We start from the raw sequence: 21,976 nt of genomic DNA on the forward strand, positions 1-21,976 counted from the left end.
TGTCACACAGCTGTGACACGTGCAGCTGCGGAGCCGAACAGCTGTTCAGCCGGAGCGATCAGGAAGCCAGGTTCCCTCTCCAGCTCATTTGGTAAGAACTATAGCTATTCGGATAAGCTCTTATCTGAAGCTATTTGATCAACCTTACTTACGAGTAATGCACATCTGCTCAAGCCCTAAACCAGGTGTCGTTAATTTCTCTAAAACATTCATTTAACCTCTTGAGGACCAAAGTTGACCACTTTAGTTATCTTACATGTTGGTGGTGAGCATTAAGATAAAGATCTAATAATCGATTCTCTACAGACTACGAAACAGAGCAATAGCAGAACAGATTCATGCCAGACTAAAATTACTCAGTATCTGCACCATAGTAGAAATAAGACTGCTCAGAAGTATCTGTCTCACACAGTTTATTTAACAATAAGTAATAAATGAAATGCAACAATTTGTACAGTGATTTAAATTTTGTATTTAGGAGAGCCCGGTTCATCGCATGATTTACACCATTTAACACCACGTTATCAAAAGGGGGTTGGGAGGGGGAGACATGAAAAGAGTCTCTTTCCTATTTCTCCATATACAAATTTTCCAAAGGAGATAGGATTGAACAGTTATGATCAGCATTATGGTGAACATTGGCATTCTCCGTTCTCTTACTCAGATGTTAGTTAACATGAATGGGAAACCCAAAACTTAAAGTGTATAATAACTATTAACCTTTTCCAGAATCTACAGTCCAATAAATATAGTACATCTGGCCTGGATGGTGCAATAATATAGTAAAATAAACAAAATATTTCTTCTTGATGCCCCTTTGAAACATGTATGTAACACCATTTAGCTTGCAAATACTTGCCTTAACAGAATATTTTTCTGGGCTTCTTTTGTAAAAGGTGAAAAAAAAAGAAAAGGCTAAAGGGTGAAAATGTACATTTTTCTTATGCCTTGTACCCAATCAGCTCCCAGCACAGAAAAGGGTGGGGCTACTTTAGTTATTTATAAACCATCCTCTGAAAACCTCTGTTTGGAGCACAGCAGTCCCTTCTCACTAATTTTAAACAATTTGTGCCCTGTAATACGGCAAATGACCATACAAAAACCTTTCAACTGTGATTCATGATTCCTATAAATGGGAGTCAAGTATAATATAATATTTTTTACATAAAATATTATAATATATGTAATAAAATCACAGCACCTGGAAAGATTATGAGCCCTGTGTTGAGTGCAATTTGCGGCCATTGAAAGAATTGTATTAATGTGGATTAAAGACAACTGAGACAAGGATGGCAACACAGGATAAAGAATGGCTTTACAAAAACCGTCCAACACCAAATAAAAACAGTCAACATTTTTCATTTTCATTAATTTAAGAAAATATAAGACAAACCAAAATTCACAACATAAAAACAGATAGTCATGTTAGGTGTGTAGAAGATCAGGAGTTAGGGAATACTCTGCATCATCATCAATAGGAAGATATTGAGAGGCTGGCACAGCCACTGAAAATATATTCTTTGTAATAACAATAATATTAATATATGCCCCTCCCCACTCTGCAGGTCTTTTGTTTAACCCTTTGCACAGCGTCTCTGGAAAATTAAAAAAAAAATATGAAAAACAAATCAAAATCTGAAAATACCCACAAGCCCTTTTTCCCTCCCAAAATCCACAAAAAGAGAAACACAGCTGTTCTTCAGTATAAAAAGTCATTCTGAGAAGAAAATAAGTTTGTTTTTCTTTTCTGGATTTCTTACACAGTCTTAGCTGACGGAAAGAAGGATGGAAGTGCGACTTCCTTTAGTCCCCAATTCTTAGTGGATGTCTAGTGTACTCTGTGAAAGGCTGGGATTAAGGTCCGAGTTGTCAGCACTCAAACCCAGATCAGAGATTCCCCCTCCATGAAGGCCAGCCATCTGGGATAGCATAGCTGAGGGATCTGGGCTCCCATAGTGTCCTTGATCCATAGGGTTCCCTTGTCCAACACCTACCATGGCCGGATGTGGAGAACTGTTCTGGGGAGAAACATGATGAGGGGAAGGTTGGGGCTGCATGCGTGGCGATGGGCTAGAATGAGGGGGCTGGGACTGGGGGCGTGGAGATGGTACAGGCTGTGGAGAACGCACCTGGTTACTTAATGAAGGTGGAAGTTGCTGGCCTTGGAGGTGGGGTGACTGGGCAGGGCCTGGCAACATATGTTGCTGTGGACTCATAGGATTCTGCTGTGCTGGAGAGCCAATCTGCTGGTGCAAAAGACGCTGCTGAAAGGTCTGCAAACTATTGCCAGCATCTCCAGGAATTCCCTGGCTCATCTGTCCAATGCTACCCTGTTGCAGCTGCATATGGTGCTGAAGTCGTTGTTGCTGTGTATAACTAGCCATAACTTGGTGCTGCTGAAACTGATTGTGGTTCACCATTCCAGGACCAGCTCCTTGCTGCTGCTGTTGATGCATCAATTGCTGACGTCTAAGAATCATCTCTCGGAACTGTGGGGAAATTCCAGCGTGGTTCATATTCACCTGTTGGCTCTGTGAATTCATCCCTGCTAGACCAGTTTGTGAAGGTGGGGGTTGCTGGGGTGGCTGCTGAGGAGGCGCCTGAGATGGTTGGGACATGGTAGGCCGTGGTCCTACGGCTTGCATTGGATTTATGCCCTGTAGTCCTGCATTGGCATGAATTTGAGATGGCATTCCTGTCATGTTACCGACACCTTGTGGGGGTTGGTTGCAGGCATATTTGGCTGCCCTCTGTTTGATAAAAGCTGCTAAAAGCTGTGGATTAGAATGCAGGATATTCAGCACTTGCTGCTGTTGCATTGGTGAACTTGGGGACCGCAGAGTACGCAGAAGGTTTTGAAGGGCGGCAGCTTGTGGCAAGGAACCTTGTTTAACTTGGCTTGGTCCAGGTACCTGTCCCATACCTGCCTGGGGAGGCATATTTATTGATTGCCCCTGTTGTACAGGCATAACAGGTGTTCTCTGAATGTTTGGCTGCATTGTTTGGGGTTGACCAAGGCCAGTTTGTACCCATGGAGGCTGTGGCTGCTGTGGAGGCTGTTGCATGCTAGCTGGACTCATTCCAGAATCAATAAGACTTGGTCCTCTTGGACCTTGCTGTGAGTTTATTCCCATTGGCTGCATGGGTTGCATCTGGTGAGGATTTATCATGGGCCGTGGGAAAATTTGAGTCTTTGCCATCTGCCTTTGTGTCTCGGCTGCACGCTGTATTTGCATGGCCATCTCAACAGCAGCTGGTGGAGGACCAGGCTGCTGTGCTGACCCTCCTTGGGGTGGTGTAGGGGGAGTCATTTGTCCAGCTGCCTTCCCTTGTGATATACTACTGGACGACTGAGTACGCGTTATACCGTATAGAGGGATACTGTTAGGTGGCGGTGGCTGTGATGACTGTTGGGACTGGGGTTGAGGGGTCTGTGGCGTTGGAGGTTGCTGTCCAGTGGGTGTTGTTGGGCCAGCAGAATTTGGTGATGGGAGTCCTTGTTGGGGGCCAACCACGCCTGTTCTTTGCATGCTTGCCATACGCCTCCGCAGCATTTGGGCTTGCTGAAGTCTGTGCTGTAATTGCTGCTGCCGTAGTTTCTGCTTGATATTGAGGCAGAAGGGCACAGGGCACTTGTTCTCTTGGCAGTGTTTAGCATGATAGCAACAGAGAGCAATGAGTTGCTTGCAAATCGGACACCCACCATTTGTCTTCCGTTTACAGCCCTTTGTGTGCTGAACCACTCTTTTCATCTTCTGGCATGATGGCAGAGAACAGTTTGCATTACGGCACTGGCAAGCATGAACCAAAGACTGGATGCAACGCTGTATGCTTAGTCGACGAGAATCTCCAGGACTTTGTGTCGCCGCTGCTTGCTGGTTGTTACTTTCATCATCCAAACCAAGCCCAAGTTTCTCCATTTTGTGCTCATGGGTTTTTGTATTGAAACAAGTAATGCACAAATCATAATCCTAAAGAAAAAAAACTAGATCAGTAAAAGTAAACTAGAAACATTGCAAAGAAATATGCAACTACAGTAAATGAGAGAAATGCAAAAAAGCAAAATTACTTTAAGAACCCAATTTTCAACATGCTAACTTTTTTTTGTAATGGCACATATGAAATCATTTTGGCAAACTTAGTATATCAATATGAATTCAATTTATAAAGTTCTCTCTCAGCTGTATATTAAAGGGGTTTTCCAACCTTACTATATTGACAGCAGACTCCCATCCATCAGCTGATTTCAGCAGTGCGTGATGTAAACAGTGAATGGAGCTGAACACCCCTCAATTTGTAGATGCTATTCTTAGATACTGCAGCCCAGCTCCTACTGAAGAGCAGGGTTATAGTTCCAGGGAATGGCCTCTACACAGAAAATGGAGCTATGGTGTTCTGCTCTGTTCCTGAGTTACATCAAAACAGCTGATCCATGGGGTGGTCTGTATTGGACCCTGTCATCAGCTGATTGCAGGTCCAAGTCCCCCCAAGGTGACAAGCAGTACGTAGAAAAAAAAATAAAAAATGAATATTACATTTAAATCACCCCCTTCTCTTCTATTAAAAATAAAGACTGTAAAGGAATTGCACAAAACGTGTGGCATTTGCTGCGCCTGTACATGTTAGATATAAATTCTTAACTAACCAGATCAGTGAGTGCCAAAGAATTAAAAAAGAAAAAAAAAAACCCACCAGAATTGCATTTTTATATAGGACGAGACGCCGCATAAAATGCAAGATGCAGCAATAGAAAAGTTGCAACTAACTAAAATGTCAGAACCAATAAAAACCATCAGCTCACCAAGCAAAAAAAAATGCCCTCAACTTGAATGACACAAAAATGAAAATGTAACAGGTTTCTCAAAATGGCAACACAAAAAAACTTCCTGTAACAAACGCTCACTGTTTTTCCCACAACTTACAAAAAAAAGGAAGCCAAAAAAAAAAAAAAAAAACACTATACAAATTTTGGTATTGCCATGAAATCAAACCCCAAAAGACAGCTGGGGAATTGCACCCCCCTCCTGCAATTTCAAAGCACTTGGGACTTTTTTTTTTTTTTTTTTCTTTTTCTTCTACCTCTTACAGTCCTGTTAGTTGAAAAATAAAGTTATTGCTCTTAAAAGGAGGAAAAAAAAAAAAAAGAACAAAATCGGGTAAAGGTTGAGAATGGGATTTTAAAACAAATCATTAAGGCTAAAAAGCAAAAACTTTCTAAAATTATGCCACTTTCACAGTGCACTTTGGCACATGCTGTTAAATTGGCGGACACTTGCCTCACAAACTGTGCAGTGCCATCTTGTTTCTACATGATGCTTGCATTCATTGCAGGTATACACAAATCGGTCCTGGCTTTGGGTGTGAAGTTCCACTAACATGCACATGGTTGACCATTTGGATCTACGCAAAGATGAGAACTCTAAGTGTTTGTCCCTGGCCAGAGTTAGAAAGGCATCCCGTCCATCCATTAAGTCACAAGGGATCAAGGGATCTGGTTCCACAATTGGAGGGAGAGAGTTGGCAGCAGGACCAGCACTCAGACGGATTACAAAAAAGACCTGTAAGACAAAAACAATGTAGTTCATGTAAAACAATGGAATTACAGTTTAAAAGTTTTACTTAATAATGGTTCAGATTTTATTTGGTAATGCATCTATAACTTAATTACTGGCGTGTCAATTAACATACTATATTGCATTGTAGAAGTGTGAAATTCATGAACTACTAACCTCTTTATGTTTCTCCATAGTAGCATACAGTTTTTGAGACAAATCGTTAGAAACATTAGGCATTCCAGGCTTCTTTTTGCTTCCTCGACTTAGACTGCTCTTGTTTTTGCTTGTCTTTTTATTGTTCTTTTTCTTGGCATTTTTGCTATCGCCTTTTCCAACCTTTTGAACAAAATACATGGAAAATTAAATATCTCTAATAAATAGCCTATCACCCTATTGGCACAGAGACATAGTGTTGTACATTTTATATAGTAACATAGTTATTAAGGTTGAAGGGAGACTTTAAGTCCATCTAGTTCAACCCATATCCTATCCTAACTTGCCCTAACATGTTGATCCAGAGAAAGGCAAAAAAAACCCCATGTGGCAAACAGTAAGCTTCACATTGGGGAAAAAAATTCCTTCCCGACTCCACATACGGCAATCAGACTAGCTCCCTGGATTAACGCAATATTAAGGAAACTAGTGAACTAATGTATATACCCTGTAATAATATACTTTTCAAGAAAGGCATCCAGTCCCTTCTTAAATTTTATTAGGGAATCACTCATTACAACATCATATGGCAGAGAGTTCCAAAGTCTCACTGCTCTTACAGTAAAGAATCCGCGTCTGTGAGTATGCTTAAACCTTCTTTCCTCCAGATGTAGAGGATGCCCCCTTGTCCCCGTCACAGGTCTAAGAGTAAAAAGATCATTAGAAAGGTCTCTGTATTGTCCCCGCATATATTTATACATTGTAATAAGATCACCCCTAAGCCTTCGATTTTCCAAACTAAATAACCCCAAGTGTAATAACCTGTCTTGGTATTGCAGACCCCCTAGTTCCCTAATAACCTTGGTCACGCTTCTCTGCACCCGCTCCAGTTCAGCTATGTCTTTCTTATACACGGGAGACCAGAACTGTACACGGTATTCTAAGTGTTGTCGCACTAGTGACTTATATAGAGGTAAAATTATGTTCTCCTCATGAGCATCTATGCCTCTTAATGCATCCCATTATTTTATTTGTCTTTGCAGCAGCTGCCTGACACTGGCCACTAAATGTGAGTTTGTCGTCCACCCATACACCAAGGTCTTTTTCAGTGACAGTTTTGCCCAGTGTTTTACAATTAAGCACATAATTATACATCTTGTTCGTTCTACCCAAGTACATGACCTTACATTTATCCCCATTAAAGCTCATTTGCCATCAGCCCAAGCTTCTAGTTTACATAAATCCTCCTGCAATATAAAATTGTTCTCCTCTGTATTGATTACCCTGCAGAGTTTCGTGTCATCTGCAAATATTGAAATTCTACTCTCTATGCCCCCTACAAGGTCATTAATAAATATGTTAAAAAGAAGCGGGCCCAAAACTGACCCCTGTGGTACCCCACTGCTAACCGTGACCCAGTCCGAGTGTGCTCCATTAATAACCACCCTTTGTTTCCTATCCCTGAGCCAGCTCTTAACCCACCTACACATTTTCCCCTATCCCCATTGTTCTCATTTTATGCATCAACCTTTTGTGTGGCACCGTATCAAAAGCTTTTGAAAAATCCATGTACACCACGTCCACTGCATTCCCTTGGTCCAGTCCGGAACTTACCTCTTCATAAAAGCTTATCAGATTAGTCTGACAGGAACGGTCCCTTGTAAACCCATGTTGATATTGGGTCATGAGGTTATTCTTCTCCAGATACTCCAGTACAGTATCTCTTAGAAAACCCTCCAGGATTTTACCCACAGTTGAGGTTAAACTTACTGGCCTATAATTTCCAAGTTCAGTTTTTGTCCCCTTTTTGAATATTGGCACCACATTTGCCATATGCCAGACCTGTGGTACAGACCCTGTTATTATGGAATCTTTAAAGATTAAAAATAATGGTCTATGACTGTGCTTAATTCCTGCAGTACTCGGGGGTGTATCCCATATGGGCCCGAGGATTTGTCAATTTTAGTGATTTTTAGATGCCGCCGTACTTCATGCTGGGTTAAGCAGGTGACATTTAATGGAGAATTTTTATCCCTGATAATGTTATCTGTCATGGGATTTTCTTGTGTAAATACTGTTGAAAAAAAAGTCATTTAGCATATTGGCTTTTTCCTCATCCTCCATTTCATCCAGACTATTTTTAAGGGGGCCAACAATATCATTTTTTAGCTTCTTACTATTTATGTAGTTAAAGAATATTTTGGGATTATTTTTATTTTCTCTGGCAATGAGTCTCTCTGTCTCAATCTTTGCTTTCTTGATTTGCTTTTCACAGAATTTAATTTTCTGTATTTAATGCCTCATCACTACCTACTTGCTTTAATTCTCTAAATGCTTTATTTTTATCTCTTATTGCACCCCTTACAGCTCTATTTAGCCAAAGTGGTCTCCTATTTCTAGCATGTTTATTCCCATACGGTATATATTGTGCACAGGTCCTACTCAGGATGCTAATAAACGTCTCCCATTTTCTTTGTGTATTTTTATGTCTCAGGATATCGTCCCAGTTAATTGCACCAAGATAATCTCTCATCCGTTAGAAATTTGCCTTCCTGAAGTGTAGTGTCCTTGTAACCCCTCTACTACACATCTTATTAAAGGATACATGAAATCTTATTAATTTGTTATCACTATTACCCAAGTGACCCTCAACCCTTACATTTGATATGCGGTCTGGCCAGTTTGTTAATAAGTCTAGCAGTGCCCCCCCTCTTGTTGGCTCCTGAACCAGTTGTGAAAGGTAATGGTCTCTCATAGTTGTCAAAAACCTATTACCTTTGCTGGAACTGCAGGTTTCGGTTCCCCAATGTATTTCAGGGTAGTTAAAGTCCCCCATAATAATGACTTCTCCTTGAGTCGCAGATTCATCTATTTGCTTTATGAGGATATGCTCTATTGCTTGCATTATTTTTGGAGACTTATAACAAACCCCTATCAGTAATTTATTATTTTTCCCCCCTCCCCTTATTTCTTTTCATTAGATTCATATATATTATCACGAAGGATGGGTTTTAAGGATGATTTTTCATATAAACACACGCCTCCCCCTCGCTTATTTGTTCGGTCATTTCTGAACAGAATATAGCCCTGTAAATGAACCGCCCAGTCATGTCTCATATCCCCACCATGTCAATTATGTTCCAACAACATTAACTCCAATTCCTCCATTTTGTTGGTGAGGCTTCTGGCATTAGTATACATGCACTTTATGTATCTCTCTGTACCTCTATTCTTTCTTAAATTATTAACTGTTCTAACCCCACCCCCCATGCCACCCCCAATTTCATTATTTGTGCCCAGGTCTCTATTTGCACTGTCTTCCCCTCCTATAAAAGGAATACCCTCTCCCCATCCCTAGTTTAAACACTCCTCCAACCTTCTAGCCATTTTCTCCCCCAGCACAGCTGCACCCTCCCCATTGAGGTGCAGCCCGTCCCTAGCGTAGAACCTGTAGCCAACTGAGAAGTCGGCCCAGTTCTGCAGGAACCCAAACCCCTCCTTCCTACACCAATTCCTGAGCCACTTATTAACCTCCCTAATCTCCCATTGCCTCTCTGGCTTGGCACGTGGTACAGGAAGTATTTCCGAAAATACCACCTTGGAGGTCCTTGCTTTAAGCTTACAGCCTAATTCCCTGAAAATATAAGTATAATGTACTACACTATGTATGCCTACCTACATATATACACACTAATGTGAGGCAGTGAGGGGGATCGTATATGAAGGTCGCTATGTGTCCCCCAGCATGTGCATAGAAAAATACTGAATCCACTGGAGAGCATTGCAATTACAGCCACAGCTGTGGTTACAACGCAAAATAAAAGTGTAGACTTGTTCAAGCCATATTTCTGGAGAAATCTGTAGGAAGGTAGTGGAATGGATCCCTCCCACCCCTCTAGGTCTTAGAGTGGCCAATGTCGACGACTCCCATTTAAACTTTCAGTAAAGGGTTGAGTGTGTCAGTATTTTGTTTTGCAAGCATCAGAGCAGGAGTTCCGTGTATGTCAGGTGTGTGTGAGACTGAACACCGACCAGAGCCAGAGAGTGCAAAGCCATTGACGCACCCAAGAGTTACATGGTGATGAAGTCGCTCATGGCAACGGATTGATACAGACTGTTATTTTCATAAGCAGCCAAATGAAAAGACATTTGAGTTGAACTATCTTGGGTCACTGCCTCATTACCACACTGTAGTGAAAACCGATGTCTTACATATGGTGGAGAATGCGGCCAATGTGAACCAAGACATATCCCAAAGAAAGCTGCATATCATGTAGATTGTGAGCCCTCGTGGGCAGGGTCCTTGCCTCCTGTACCTGTCATGACTTACTGTTTAAGATTACTGTGTACACTTTATTATGTATACCCATGTTCACATGTAGAGGTCAATGGAATAAGTTGCGCTATAATAATAATGTCGGTGATCAATCCTGCAATGAATCATAGAATCGTAGAGTTGGAAGGGACCTCCTGGGCCATCTGGTCCAACCCCCTGCTCAAAGCAGGATTCGCTAAATCATCCCAGTCAGATGTCTGTCCAGCCTCTGTTTGAAGACTTCCATTGAAGGAGAACTCACCACTTCTCGTGGCAGCCTGTTCCACTCATTGATCACTCTGTCAAAAAGTTTTTTCTAATATCTGTAATGCTACAGCTCAAGACGGCCGACAAGAAATACTAAAGCAATTGGTCCTCGCCCAAACACAGCAGCAGATGTTACAGGCGTTTCAGCAGCAGAAGACTAACAGCCTGATTCTACAACAGATTCTGGCCCTGTGAGAGACGGCCCTCCACAGATTACTGTGTACACTTTACACAGCCAAAAGAAAAGACATTTGAGTTGAACTATCTTGGGTCACTGCCTCATTACCACACTGTAGTGGACCCCAGTCCATCTCGAGGCCTGGAATAAAGTCAGGTCAACGCTGAGGAAGGAGTCCGGAGGATGACATAGAAGCTTTCCTCACCACGTTTGAACATACAGCGTAGCGGGAGAGCTTGCAGATTACCCTGTGGGCTGAAGTGGTGGTCCCGTTCCTGATGGGAGACGTCCAGAAGGCTTATTTTAACCTCAGTTGGGAGGACACCCAGGACTACAGGAAACTCAAAAGGTGAGGTCATTGCCCAGCTTTGGGTTAATACATGTGTAAGAGCGCAGCGATTGTACCAGTGGATACCTCGAGGCCAGCCCAGAGGGTAAAGAAGGTAGTTGGTGCAAACTCTGCCGGTAGCCATACAGTGCTGGGTGAGGCAAGGGGACCTGGGCATACTAGATCAGGTAGTTAGCCTGATCAAGCATTATATGGCCACCAAGGACTTAATACAGAACTCTACCCCAAGGCAGAAATAACTCTGGCCCCTGCAAGTTCAGGAGTCTGGAAAAGGGACATGACCCTCTGCTAGGTTCAGTCAAAACTGAGCCCATACTGAGGGGCTAACCTCAGAGTGAGGGTGGCAGGAGACCAGTTTACCTTAAACCTGTCTCGTGGACTAAGGGTGCCGCCGCTATCAGGTTATCCATGGACTGCTGGTTTACTCACCAGGTATTAATGTATGCTCAGACAGTCTACATTGCGGACGCCATCACCCCAGTCAGGTGCGCATCAATGGACACAGAGTGGATGCTCTCGGACTCAAGGAGCCTAGTGACACTCATACATGGGTCATTGATCTCCAGGTTAAAACCCACTGTGGGAAAATCGATATCATTTGTATACACAGTGAACTCAGAGCATCCAACGGCGGAGGTTACTTGTCCACTCCAAGAGGGGGGGTCAAACATGTGGTGGCAGTGGTCCCTGTGGGAGAGTAAAATTCAACCTCCCAGGGTAAATGTCTGTCCTGGAGTGGAACCTTGAAGATCATGAGTCAGGGATATCTGCCGAAGGGGTCATCCTCAGAGAAACACTGAAAAATAGATAGGTTTTCCCTAGAGATGTTGTTAGGAGAGGTCTAGAAGACTACATCGATCTCGGAGCTGAAAATATCCTGGCGAACTTTTGGGATCAATCAGCTCCAGGATCCCACACTGACCTGGGAACGGGAAAGGGTGAAAGAGGTAAATGGGGGTGGCTCAGAAACCGGTGGCAGAAGCATTTCACAGTGTACAGCAGTTGCTATATCGGGTTGACAAAATCCAGGACGAAGTAGTGGAGGAACAGGGATGGGAGGATTATTAGAACGTCCATGTATTTATGTTGACTTCTTTCTCCAGCCACTTGTTTCCTCTCTCAGTTCCTTCGTAAGAGATTCCACCTTTCTTATCCAACAATTAAGAGACCTTGATGTCCCCTCCAAATACTTGGCTTGTAACGTTAGATGTCGAGTCACTGTACACCTGTATACAACATGACCTGGGGATTCAGGCAGTCTCTTTTTTCCTGGACCGTAACACATCGGGTGATCGGAAACACGACTCATTCCTGTTGGATTTGTTACATTTCGTGCTTGATAAGAACTATTTTGTCTTCGATCGGGTCTAATACAGGCAAGTGACTGGCACCGCGATGGGAGCACGTTGTGCGCCCGCTTATGCAAATCTTTTTTTGGGGTGGTGGGAGCTTACTATGGTATACAAACTTGAGGCTTTCTCTACACGTCAACAGATGGTATCGTTGTATTGATGACATTCTGTTTCTTTGGACAGGTTCACTTGATGAATGTCATCAGTTTGTTGAGACATTGAACAGTAATGCCCTGAATATAAGCCTTACCTCCCATTTCTCCAAAACCGAAGTGGAATTCTTTGATTTGAAGCTTCACTTGGATGGTTCACGGATTTTATCGACTCTTTACCGCAAACCGACGGCTACCAACAATTTATTGCACCTTACCAGCTTTCATCCACAGCACCTTAGGAATGGTATCCCTAAAGGACAGTTTTACCGTGTTAGAAGGAATTGCAGTACACATGAAGATTTTGTGGCCCACGCATGAGACCTTACCACACGGTTCAAGGAGAGAGGTTATCCCAAAAAGGTACTATCACGAGCCTTTATGGCAGCAAGGAATATTGATAGGGATGATTTGTTAGTGCCTCGGGTTAAGGGATCCCCCAAACCACTTGGGGTCATTACTACATACAATAACCAATGGCATGATGTCAGAAGAATCCTCACTAAACATTGGGGGATCCTGCAAAGTGAGCCGAGATTGAAAACCTATATTTCGGCACTACCAAGCCTTGTTGCAAGGAGGGCTACCAACCTTAAGGATCGGTTATGTCATAGTCACTTTAAGCGACCAGTTACCAGACTGGGTAGAGGTGAACATTTAATAGGCACGTACCCATGTGGTAATTGTAATATCTGCCCTTTTGTCCTTGGCTCTAACGTTCTCACTCTGCCTGTCTCTCCATTCCAGGTCATCACACGGAATTATTTTAATTGTAAATCACGTAATATTGTGTATGCCCTGATATGTCCGTGCCCAAAGATTTATGTTGGGCAAACGACGCAGGAATTGAGAAGGAGGATACAACATCATTTTTCGGGCATCACAACGGCCAAGAAAGATCTAGAAAAAGGGAAAACACTCACTTCGGTAGCATCACATTACTTGGATCGGCATGAATCTCGGTGGAATGGTACAAGAATCCTAGGACTGGAGGCTGTTCAATCGGACATAAGAGGAGGGGACATTACTCAGGAACTTTTGAGACGAGAATCAAGATGGATCTTCAATCTAGGAAGCCTTACTCCGTCGGGCTTAAATGAGGACTTATTGTTTACTTGGTTCTATAAACAAATTTAATCAGTTGTACTTTGTTTCTCCTCTCTCCCTACTCTGGTCTATGAATATGACAATAGGAAATTTGCAGATAAATGATATTCTAGTTCTCCACTCTATCTACCCCGGTCCATGTAAATGACAATAGGTAATTTGCGGGTAATAGACACTTAATCCTGACTCTGTTATTTTGTCGGTCTGTATAACAACAAAGTCTATGGCAAGATGACTTCTATACTTGATTGTTTCTACCATATTGGGGTGTATTTGTTAGTGTGTGGTGAATATCCACACACCACATTTGTTTAATCGCCTCCTATATTTGGTTCTTTTACCTCTAAAAGTGTGGTTACTGTTATATCATGTGAGTTTTCCTTCTTATCAAGGATGGCTTCTAATGATTAACCCCATGGTGTCCTTGGATTGTAACCCCCCCTTTTTTTTTGGGGGGGGGGGGGGCATGTGATGGGTGTGACAATATATACAGAATATAAGAAATAAACATTCGTCCATTCTTGATGACAGTGGATCAATCTCTATTGCTTTTTTGCTTTCTGGGCCTAATTTGGCCATGATACCATTTAGGGATTTTAGGACTGATGGTCCCAGTTATGGAAATGGGCCTTGTAGCGGGATTATTGTGTGTATATGTATATATATATATATATATATATATATATATATATTTACATGTATGTATGTGTGTAGATGTGCACACTTGCTCGGTTATGTCATAGGTGGGATTAATCTAAGTAATTACATTGGGGCTTTTTGATCAGTTTTATGAATGGCCACATCGAATAAAAAAGCCCATTATAATAACATCTGTCTATAATACAGTGTCCAGTACAGTACTATCTTTCTGGACTTTTGGGCATCCATTGCTACTGCAGTGGGACTATCAAGTGGACATCAGCTATTGTCTGATTTTTGTTTTTGTACAAGATCAGTTGTGGATGTATGAGAGCCGCCCACTTGTTTGCATAATAACATGTCTTTTTACAAGATCAGTTGTGGATGTATGAGACCCGCCTACTTGTCCACATAATAACATATGTCTTTTTATAAGATCTGTTACGGATGTATGAGATCCGCCCATTTGTCCACATAATAATGTCTTTTTATAAGATCAGTTGTGGATTATGAGATCCGCCCACTTGCCTGCACAACAACAAATGTCTTTTTATAAGATCTGTTACGGATGTACGAGTTCTGCCCACTTGTTTGCACAATTACAAGTGTCTTTTTGTAAGATCTGTTGTGGATGCATGAGATCCGCCCACTTGTCTGCATAATAACAAATGTCTTTTTATAAGACTGTTACGGTTGTATGAGATCCGCCCACTTGTCTGCATAATAACATATGTCTCTTTGTAAGATCTGCTGTGGATGTATGAGATCCGCCCACTTGTCCGCATAATAACATATGTCTTTTTGTAGGATCTGTTATGGATGAATGAAAGCCGCCAATTTGTCCGCATAGCAATACATGTCTTTTTATGGGATCGATTTTGGATGTATGAGAGCCGCCCACTTGGCTGATTTCACATGTCTGCATAAAAACATTCTGTGCGTTTGTCTTTCTAATTGCCCTTTTACGGCAATTGTGGTTTGGACTAATATAGAGATGTCTCCATAATAACTCATGTCCTGCACTAGCACAGATTGTGCCATGATTACTTACGGCTATTTATAACCGATAGACTGTGTATTGAAGGTTTTCATGGGATTATTGGTTTACACCACTGCAGATGCAGGCAATTCAATAACAAACTACAGTAAGTAATGGGTATCTAAATCCTATTTGATCATGTGTGTCTTGTGAGTGTTTTTTCCTTACTATAGTGTTTTATGTCAGTTATGGGTGTGAGAGCACCGCCCACTTGACTAATTGTATTTGTTTATATAATGGCACTTTGCGCATGCATTTTTATGATTGCCTTTACAGCTAGTGTGTTTTGGACTAATACAGATTTTGTCATTACAACTTACATTTTTCAACCTAATAGCAAACTATGTAATGGGTATCTGAAATTCAACTTGATTATGAATGCCTAGCAAGTGTCTTCTTACTGTCATAGTGACACATGATAGTTGTGGGGAACGAGTACCGCCCACTTGGCTGATTTCATTTGTGTATTAGTATTTTATACACTAACTACCCTTGCTGACAATTGGGCTTCGGATTAATACATATCTTGCCTCATCAGCTTGTGGCCATTCATGCTTCAGGTTTTTCAGTGCAGTTTACACGGCTGTAGATGCAGGCAGTTTATAAACAAACCATACAACAGGCAGCCAGAATTCTATCTGGCTACATGTGCTAGGCTGGTGTTCCCTCTTTGTTATCGTAGTAATCTATATGGAATAAGCTTTATGTTTATAAGCACCTTCTGTAAGGGGTCTCTTTTTTTTTTTTTATTGACCCTGTGATAAGCGACATTCATCATTGTAGTGACCTAGCTGTATCTTTAAGTGGTCATATGATTGTAAGCACTTGTGCATTACTTTACAACTGAGCGTCTATTTGGGTATATGAATGAAAGTTCCCGCAAAATCTGATTATCTTCCGTGTGTCGCACGGGACTTACGCCTGCGTAGTAGGCCCCCTGCAAACTTAGAATGTCTATCACCTTGGCGATTGAGTTCTGATTGTAAGCGCCTGTGTAATTAGGCGCCTTACTCTTTGCCTGTGATGAGGGTTTTTTACACTTATGCAATGATTCTTTTGCAGGCGCCTGCGCAATGGTATTAAGGCGTCTGTCTATGTCCGATATCAGTGATATGTACTCTCTCTTAGACCACGATATATGCACAGCTGGTGGTACATGACGTCACATGCTGGCGCTAAGGTCTGTCAGCTATGGTTTACGTGTAATGAGAAACTGCTGATCTGCAGGTATGTTTGGACATTAACCCTACATTGGCTAGCAAGGACACAGCTGCTCCCTATTCCTTAATTAGATAAGCCTATATAACAGCACAGTGACTGGCAAAAGGTACCCCTGACGAAGCCACCTAGAGTGGCGACACGCGTCGGGTCATTAGTCCAGCCTGCCCCACTCCACTTCACTTCATATGTGATGTATTGGGTTCTGTGCATCTATGTATATTATTTGAAGGTGGACATGTAGATGTCCTTTGGTTGTTTGCACTCTTTACAGCCCATTTCTGGTCTGGATGATCTGGTCTGCTCTTGGAGCCTGACTTCAGGCTGAGGTATTTCCAAATGGGGTTTATTCAGTACATTCCAGAAACGTTTGTTTTTTATGTACCACATTGTGAATAAGAGTATGCCAGAGCTATATAACTAATTGTATGCACTGTCTCAAGGCATTATTTGAGCTTGTGATAACATCCATTTAAAATTTAAAATTTATCTGCATCACTGATATCCATGATTCATTTGTGATGGCTACAGTGTATTAGTGTGCTTTCAAAACCTTCTAATTGGGTATCAGTTTACATGGACCTTGGGTATAAGACACTTTCTCCACCAAAAGTGGTAGTGGTTATCAGGTTTGGTTCTCTATTATGAGATATGTATATCTTTTGAATGTGTCACATGTGTGACCATTTTTTAATGTTTTTAATGTGTTGTTGTTGTTTGCTGTGCTTAATTTAAATAAATAAAAATTGTAATTTTTTTGCTAAATTCCTATTCAGGGTGATCCCCGATTTGTGGCCTATTCTTTTCTGCTTGTGACTGTCATATATAGGTTGTAGGCCAGGGTTGGATCCCCTTTTCATATTTCGGCGGTGCCCCCGTTAGCTTGCTTTACTTATCAAAGTTCAGTGGCGGATGATGGGTGTGCATACAGGTGTGGTGCAGGGGGGGGGGGGGTGAAAAAACGGAAATCAGCAGGCACAAGCTCTGGTAAGTGAACTATGTCACTTATCAAAGCTTGGCGGCTGTGGGATGCGAATATGGAGTTGGCGCAAAGGGGGCTGCTAAATGTGTGCACAGAGGTGGCGCAAAGGTGGGTAAAACAGGGGGAAGGGGGGGATGAAGAGATATCGGACAGGGATCAGGGATTAGCACTTACGCTTGTAGTTAGGTGGCGCAAAGAGGGGGTGAAAAAAAGGAAATCAGCAAGCAAAAGCTCTGATAAGTGAACAGCGTCACTTATCAAAGTTCAGTGGCGGCTGCTGGGTGTGCATACAGGTGTGGTGCAAGGGGGGGGGGGGGGGGAGTGAAAAATGGAAATCAGCAGGCACAAGCTCTTGTTAGTGAACTATGCCACTTATCACAGTTTGGCGGCTGTGGGATGCGAATACGGAGTTGGCACAAAGGGGGTTGCTAAATGTGCGCACGGAGGCGGCGCAAAGTGGGATGGAGGGGGGTAAAAAGAGGGGGAATGAGGGGATGAAGAGATATCGGACAGGGATTAGCACTTACGCTTGTAGTCAGGTGGCGCAAAGGAGGGGTGAAAAAAAGGAAATCTGCAGGCACAAGCTCTGATAAGTGAACTATGTCACTTATCAAAGGTTGGCGGCTGTGGGATGCGAATACGAAGCTGGCGCAAAGGGGGCGGAGGAAAAAAAGCAAGAACGAGTGTTGATTGGTGAACTGCGTTACCAATCAACGCTCGGCGGCTGCTAAATGTGCGCACGGAGGTGGCGCAAAGGGGGGGGGTGGAGAGGGGTAAAAAGAGGGGGTAGGGGTAAGGGGGGATTGGGGGGGATGAAGCTAGATTGGGCAGGGATCGGGGATCAGGCAATACTTACAGTTGTAGGGTTTTTCTTTCTTTCTTTCTTTCTTTAGCAGGTATTGTGAGGCTACAAGCTGCTGTGGCACCACAATACCCAGCACACCAGGAGATCCAGACGTATGACTGCTCTCTAGGGAATCCTCAGCAAGTGTGAGGACCTCCTGCAGAGCTGTCATACAGGTCACAGGCAGGTCAGGGACAGGTCACAAACCGATCACATCGCTGCTGTGACCTCTGTCATTGGTGGGATCGAATGATAACATCGATCCACCAATCCCTGCTCTGCCTGGTGACCATGGCAACCGCCTAGGATCGGAGCTCATAGCTCCCATTCCAAGGCAGGTCATGGCCAGGTCAACACAGCAGGGCACAGAGCGGTCACAGCGTGACAGCAGCTCTGCCCTGTGGTTGGAGTGTTCGTCGATCTAATCGATCGCGCCAACCAGCTCCTGCAGGCCGTGCTGGGCCTGTACCAGGTCCCGGCCTAGGATCGGTGCTAATACAGCACAGATCCAGACCGGTACTGGCAGGGCACAGCGGCGCTATACCGCCGCTGTGCCCTGCGATTGGCACGATCGGGGGGTTTTGCCTAGGAGTACATTGGTACTCGATCCTAGCCTAGGACCTCATTGTTTCAGCCGCTCCGATTGGCTGAAACAATGAGAAGCGCTGTGATTGGCTGTTTCGAGTTCAACAGCCAATTACACCGCTCGATAGGAAGGGAGGGCGGCGATAGACCCCCGGGATGCCGAGGCCATCTACCATAAGGTAAGATCGCATCGGAATTTTAATGCGATCACCGCGACTTAAGTTGCGATATCCAAGAAGTATCATTTCTCCTTGCGGAGAATAACATGCTAAGCATGTCGAGGTGAGGAGACTTAAAGCCGCAATGCTCCTCTGGGAAATATGCTAATTATGCAAATTGTCTCTTCAGAGAGGAAGAGGACTAGAACTCTAGTGCCACCTATTGGAGGTAGCAATCCTAAAAGTCAATGTTGACCCTTTAACGAGCCTAGTTACATGACTTAGGATAAAAGCCAAGCCAGAATCTCCATTTGCAGACACTGTGTTTCGGGGTACTGCCCCTCATCAGTGCAAAGTGGGAGAAGATCTGGTTTGGCTGTGAGAGAGGCGTCTGACCGATATCCAAGAAGTATCATTTCTCCTTGCGGAGAAAAACATGCTAAGCATGTCGAGGTGAGGAGACTTAAAGCCGCAATGCTCCTCTGGGAAATATGCTAATTATGCAAATTGTCTCTTCAGAGAGGAAGAGGACTAGAACTCTAGTGCCACCTATTGGAGGTAGCAATCCTAAAAGTCAATGTTGACCCTTTAACGAGCCTAGTTACAATTAAGCCTAATTAAGTTGCGATGTCGCATTAAATGCCATGACGCACTATCCCGTCCTGGGGAGTTAAGTCCCAGGTCACATGGACGGGATGGTACGTCATATGGCAGAAAGGGGTTAAGGGGAAGGAAATTGGTCATGGTTCGGTGAAGCCTCAGGCGAAGGAAGCATTCCAATCCAGAAAGTTCGTGCTGTGTAGAAAGCCCATCCTCACTAGCCCCAACTTTAAGAAAAGCTTTATCGTGCAAAATGGATGCCTCGGAGGTAGGCCTAGTAGTGGTTCTGTCTCAGGGGGTGAACAGAGAAAAACAGATCACCTTGAGTAGGAAACTTGCCCTGGCAGAGAAAATTATAGCGTAGTGGAGAAGGAGTGCTTAGCCATTAAGTGGGCCTTGGAGTTATGTTGTTATTTACTCGGGCAACAGTTTCACTTGGTAACAAACCATTCACCCTTGGTCAGGATGTGAAATGCCAAGGAGAGAGAATGCTAGAGTCAAAAGATGGTTTTTTGTCATTGCAAAACTTTAGTTTCTCAGTGGAACATTGAGCTGGGAAGTCACATTGAAATGCTGATGCCCTGTCACGGGTACCCTGTATGGTGACGGGTGTTCAACCGACCGAGTTTGAACAGAGGGCTTAGGGCTTATTTTTGGGAACACGGTATATAAACTTACATTCACAGAATGCGTGTATGCCAGAGTGTGTGACCTTAAACCTATATATTTTCTGAAATTAGACATCTGGCTCATGATGAAAATGCCACCCTGCACTTTACAATCACAGTGCAAGTCTGCATCAAAGTGCAGTCTATGACTAGAAATTTTAATTATGCATACACACACAGTTTGAGGCTAAAAGTCTGATCAAAGCAACGTAAGATGCGTAATACAAATTCAGGATGTACATCTAGGTCACTTATGTGATCATACATACAGTACAGAAATATGTATATCCAACAAATGACCTGAATACGTGTGTAACTGCTCTTCTTCAATAGACATAAAAATGCACCCCTTTAAGAGGACTTGTCACCAGGATGAAATTGGCCAGATTTTGCTCTGATTTTAATTTTTGCTGCTCCCCCTGAGTATTCCATTTTTTTTTTTTAAATCAAATCCACCTTGTAGTGGATATGGGGCTTTTTTTTTTTTTTTTTTTTTTTTTTTTTTAAGAGCCAACTGTTACGGTCTTTACCAGGGGGAGCAGTTTGCTAGATAATGCAAAGCAGCCGATGAAACACCCCAGAGAATTTTGTTAGCCATGCCCCCTTGAAAAGACCATACAACCTAGAACTAAACAGACAGGCCCATATTCGTGGAATCGGATTGTGGATTTATGAACGTAAATAAAATTGCACACTCAGGTTGAGCCAAGGGAATAAAATAAAAGCAAAAATAGACCACTTCTAACCTGGTGAGACATCATTTTTAAATCTGACAGCACATATCATTGACTAGTTAAAAGGCAAAAGCATGAGTTTTCTTCATGCTACCATGTGTCCTTATTGTTCCCCCTCAGTGACTGAAAACCATACAGGACAGAGCTGACAGTATAAAGCTGTGATGGTTTTTTTCCCATGTCACTCAGAGTTCAGAATATGTCTAGTTTTGAAAAGCTGGATTCATATATTAGATGTGCCTTGTCATTTGTTCTGCAGGATGTCTGAACTGGACATAGCTGGTGACAAAGTTGTACTTTGTTGTGGTGTTACTAGCTGAACAGAAAGTTTGCTGCATTAAACATTTTGCTGACTGTCACAAAGATGCCCCAACTCAAAAATAAAGCACTGGCTGCCAAAAACTGCTCCCATGGGAAAACATAGGATCAGTGCCCCCAACAAGTCCCTTCTGATACTTCTATACCATGATTGATAAAAACAAAGTAAAAATAATACAAGACATAAAAGTGGAGTTCACTATATTTTGACATTCCATCCATAATTAAAAAAATAATTTCCAGTTAAGTGAAAATGATAGAAAATATCTATAATACAACACGTTTTAAGAAGCTGTAGTAAAAAACAAACTATATCCACCTCGATGCTCTCATTGCCAGTATTCTCTTCCCGTTTTCTTTCTTCTTCCTCCTGTTCTAACTCTTTGATACTTTCTTCTAGAACATTTGGCCAGAAGTCACCCTCAAAATACGGCAGTTCCTTTGCACTTGTCAGTCTGTCTTCTGTTGCCTGCTTAAAAATATCCTGTTTGAGGAAAAAAATTATACATAAAAAATGTGAAGATAGTAAATGCTTTGCTTTGAGGGATGGATATTTCTAAAATCTATCATAATGGAATAAAAACTTGGTAGGGAAAATGCTGATCACTATATAAAAAGCACAAGGGGTATTTAAATGGGAAACTGGCATTTTATAACATTTCACGGTTTAACCCCTTACTGCCAAGGTGATGGAATACTAAGTCAGCGGTCGGTATCCCCCCCTGACATGCCCTCAAAGCTGGGGCATGTCAGCTGTTTTGAA

The 21,976-nt window shown here is 42.7% G+C and overlaps 1 protein-coding gene across 4 annotated transcripts in view; it reads right to left on the reverse strand.

Annotated features, from left to right (window-relative positions):
* Nucleotides 1-396: 396 nt before the first annotated feature.
* Nucleotides 397-21,976, reverse strand: part of EP300 (E1A binding protein p300) — a 311,109-nt gene continuing 289,529 nt past the window's right edge. For all 4 annotated transcript variants that reach the window (XM_073572990.1, XM_073572993.1, XM_073572991.1 and 1 more), the window contains exons 28-31: nucleotides 21,533-21,697; nucleotides 5,730-5,891; nucleotides 5,277-5,558; nucleotides 397-3,971 (exon numbers count right to left, since the gene is read on the reverse strand). In XM_073572990.1, the coding sequence (XP_073429091.1) occupies nucleotides 1,818-3,971; nucleotides 5,277-5,558; nucleotides 5,730-5,891; nucleotides 21,533-21,697 (2,763 nt within the window). In that variant the 3' untranslated portion in view covers nucleotides 397-1,817. The remainder of the gene's footprint in view (nucleotides 3,972-5,276; nucleotides 5,559-5,729; nucleotides 5,892-21,532; nucleotides 21,698-21,976) is intronic.

The sequence above is a fragment of the Dendrobates tinctorius genome, unplaced genomic scaffold, assembly GCF_039654945.1.
Source record: "Dendrobates tinctorius isolate UK_male_01 unplaced genomic scaffold, ASM3965494v1 ptg000033l, whole genome shotgun sequence".
In the NCBI taxonomy this organism is placed as follows: Eukaryota; Metazoa; Chordata; class Amphibia; order Anura; family Dendrobatidae; genus Dendrobates; species Dendrobates tinctorius.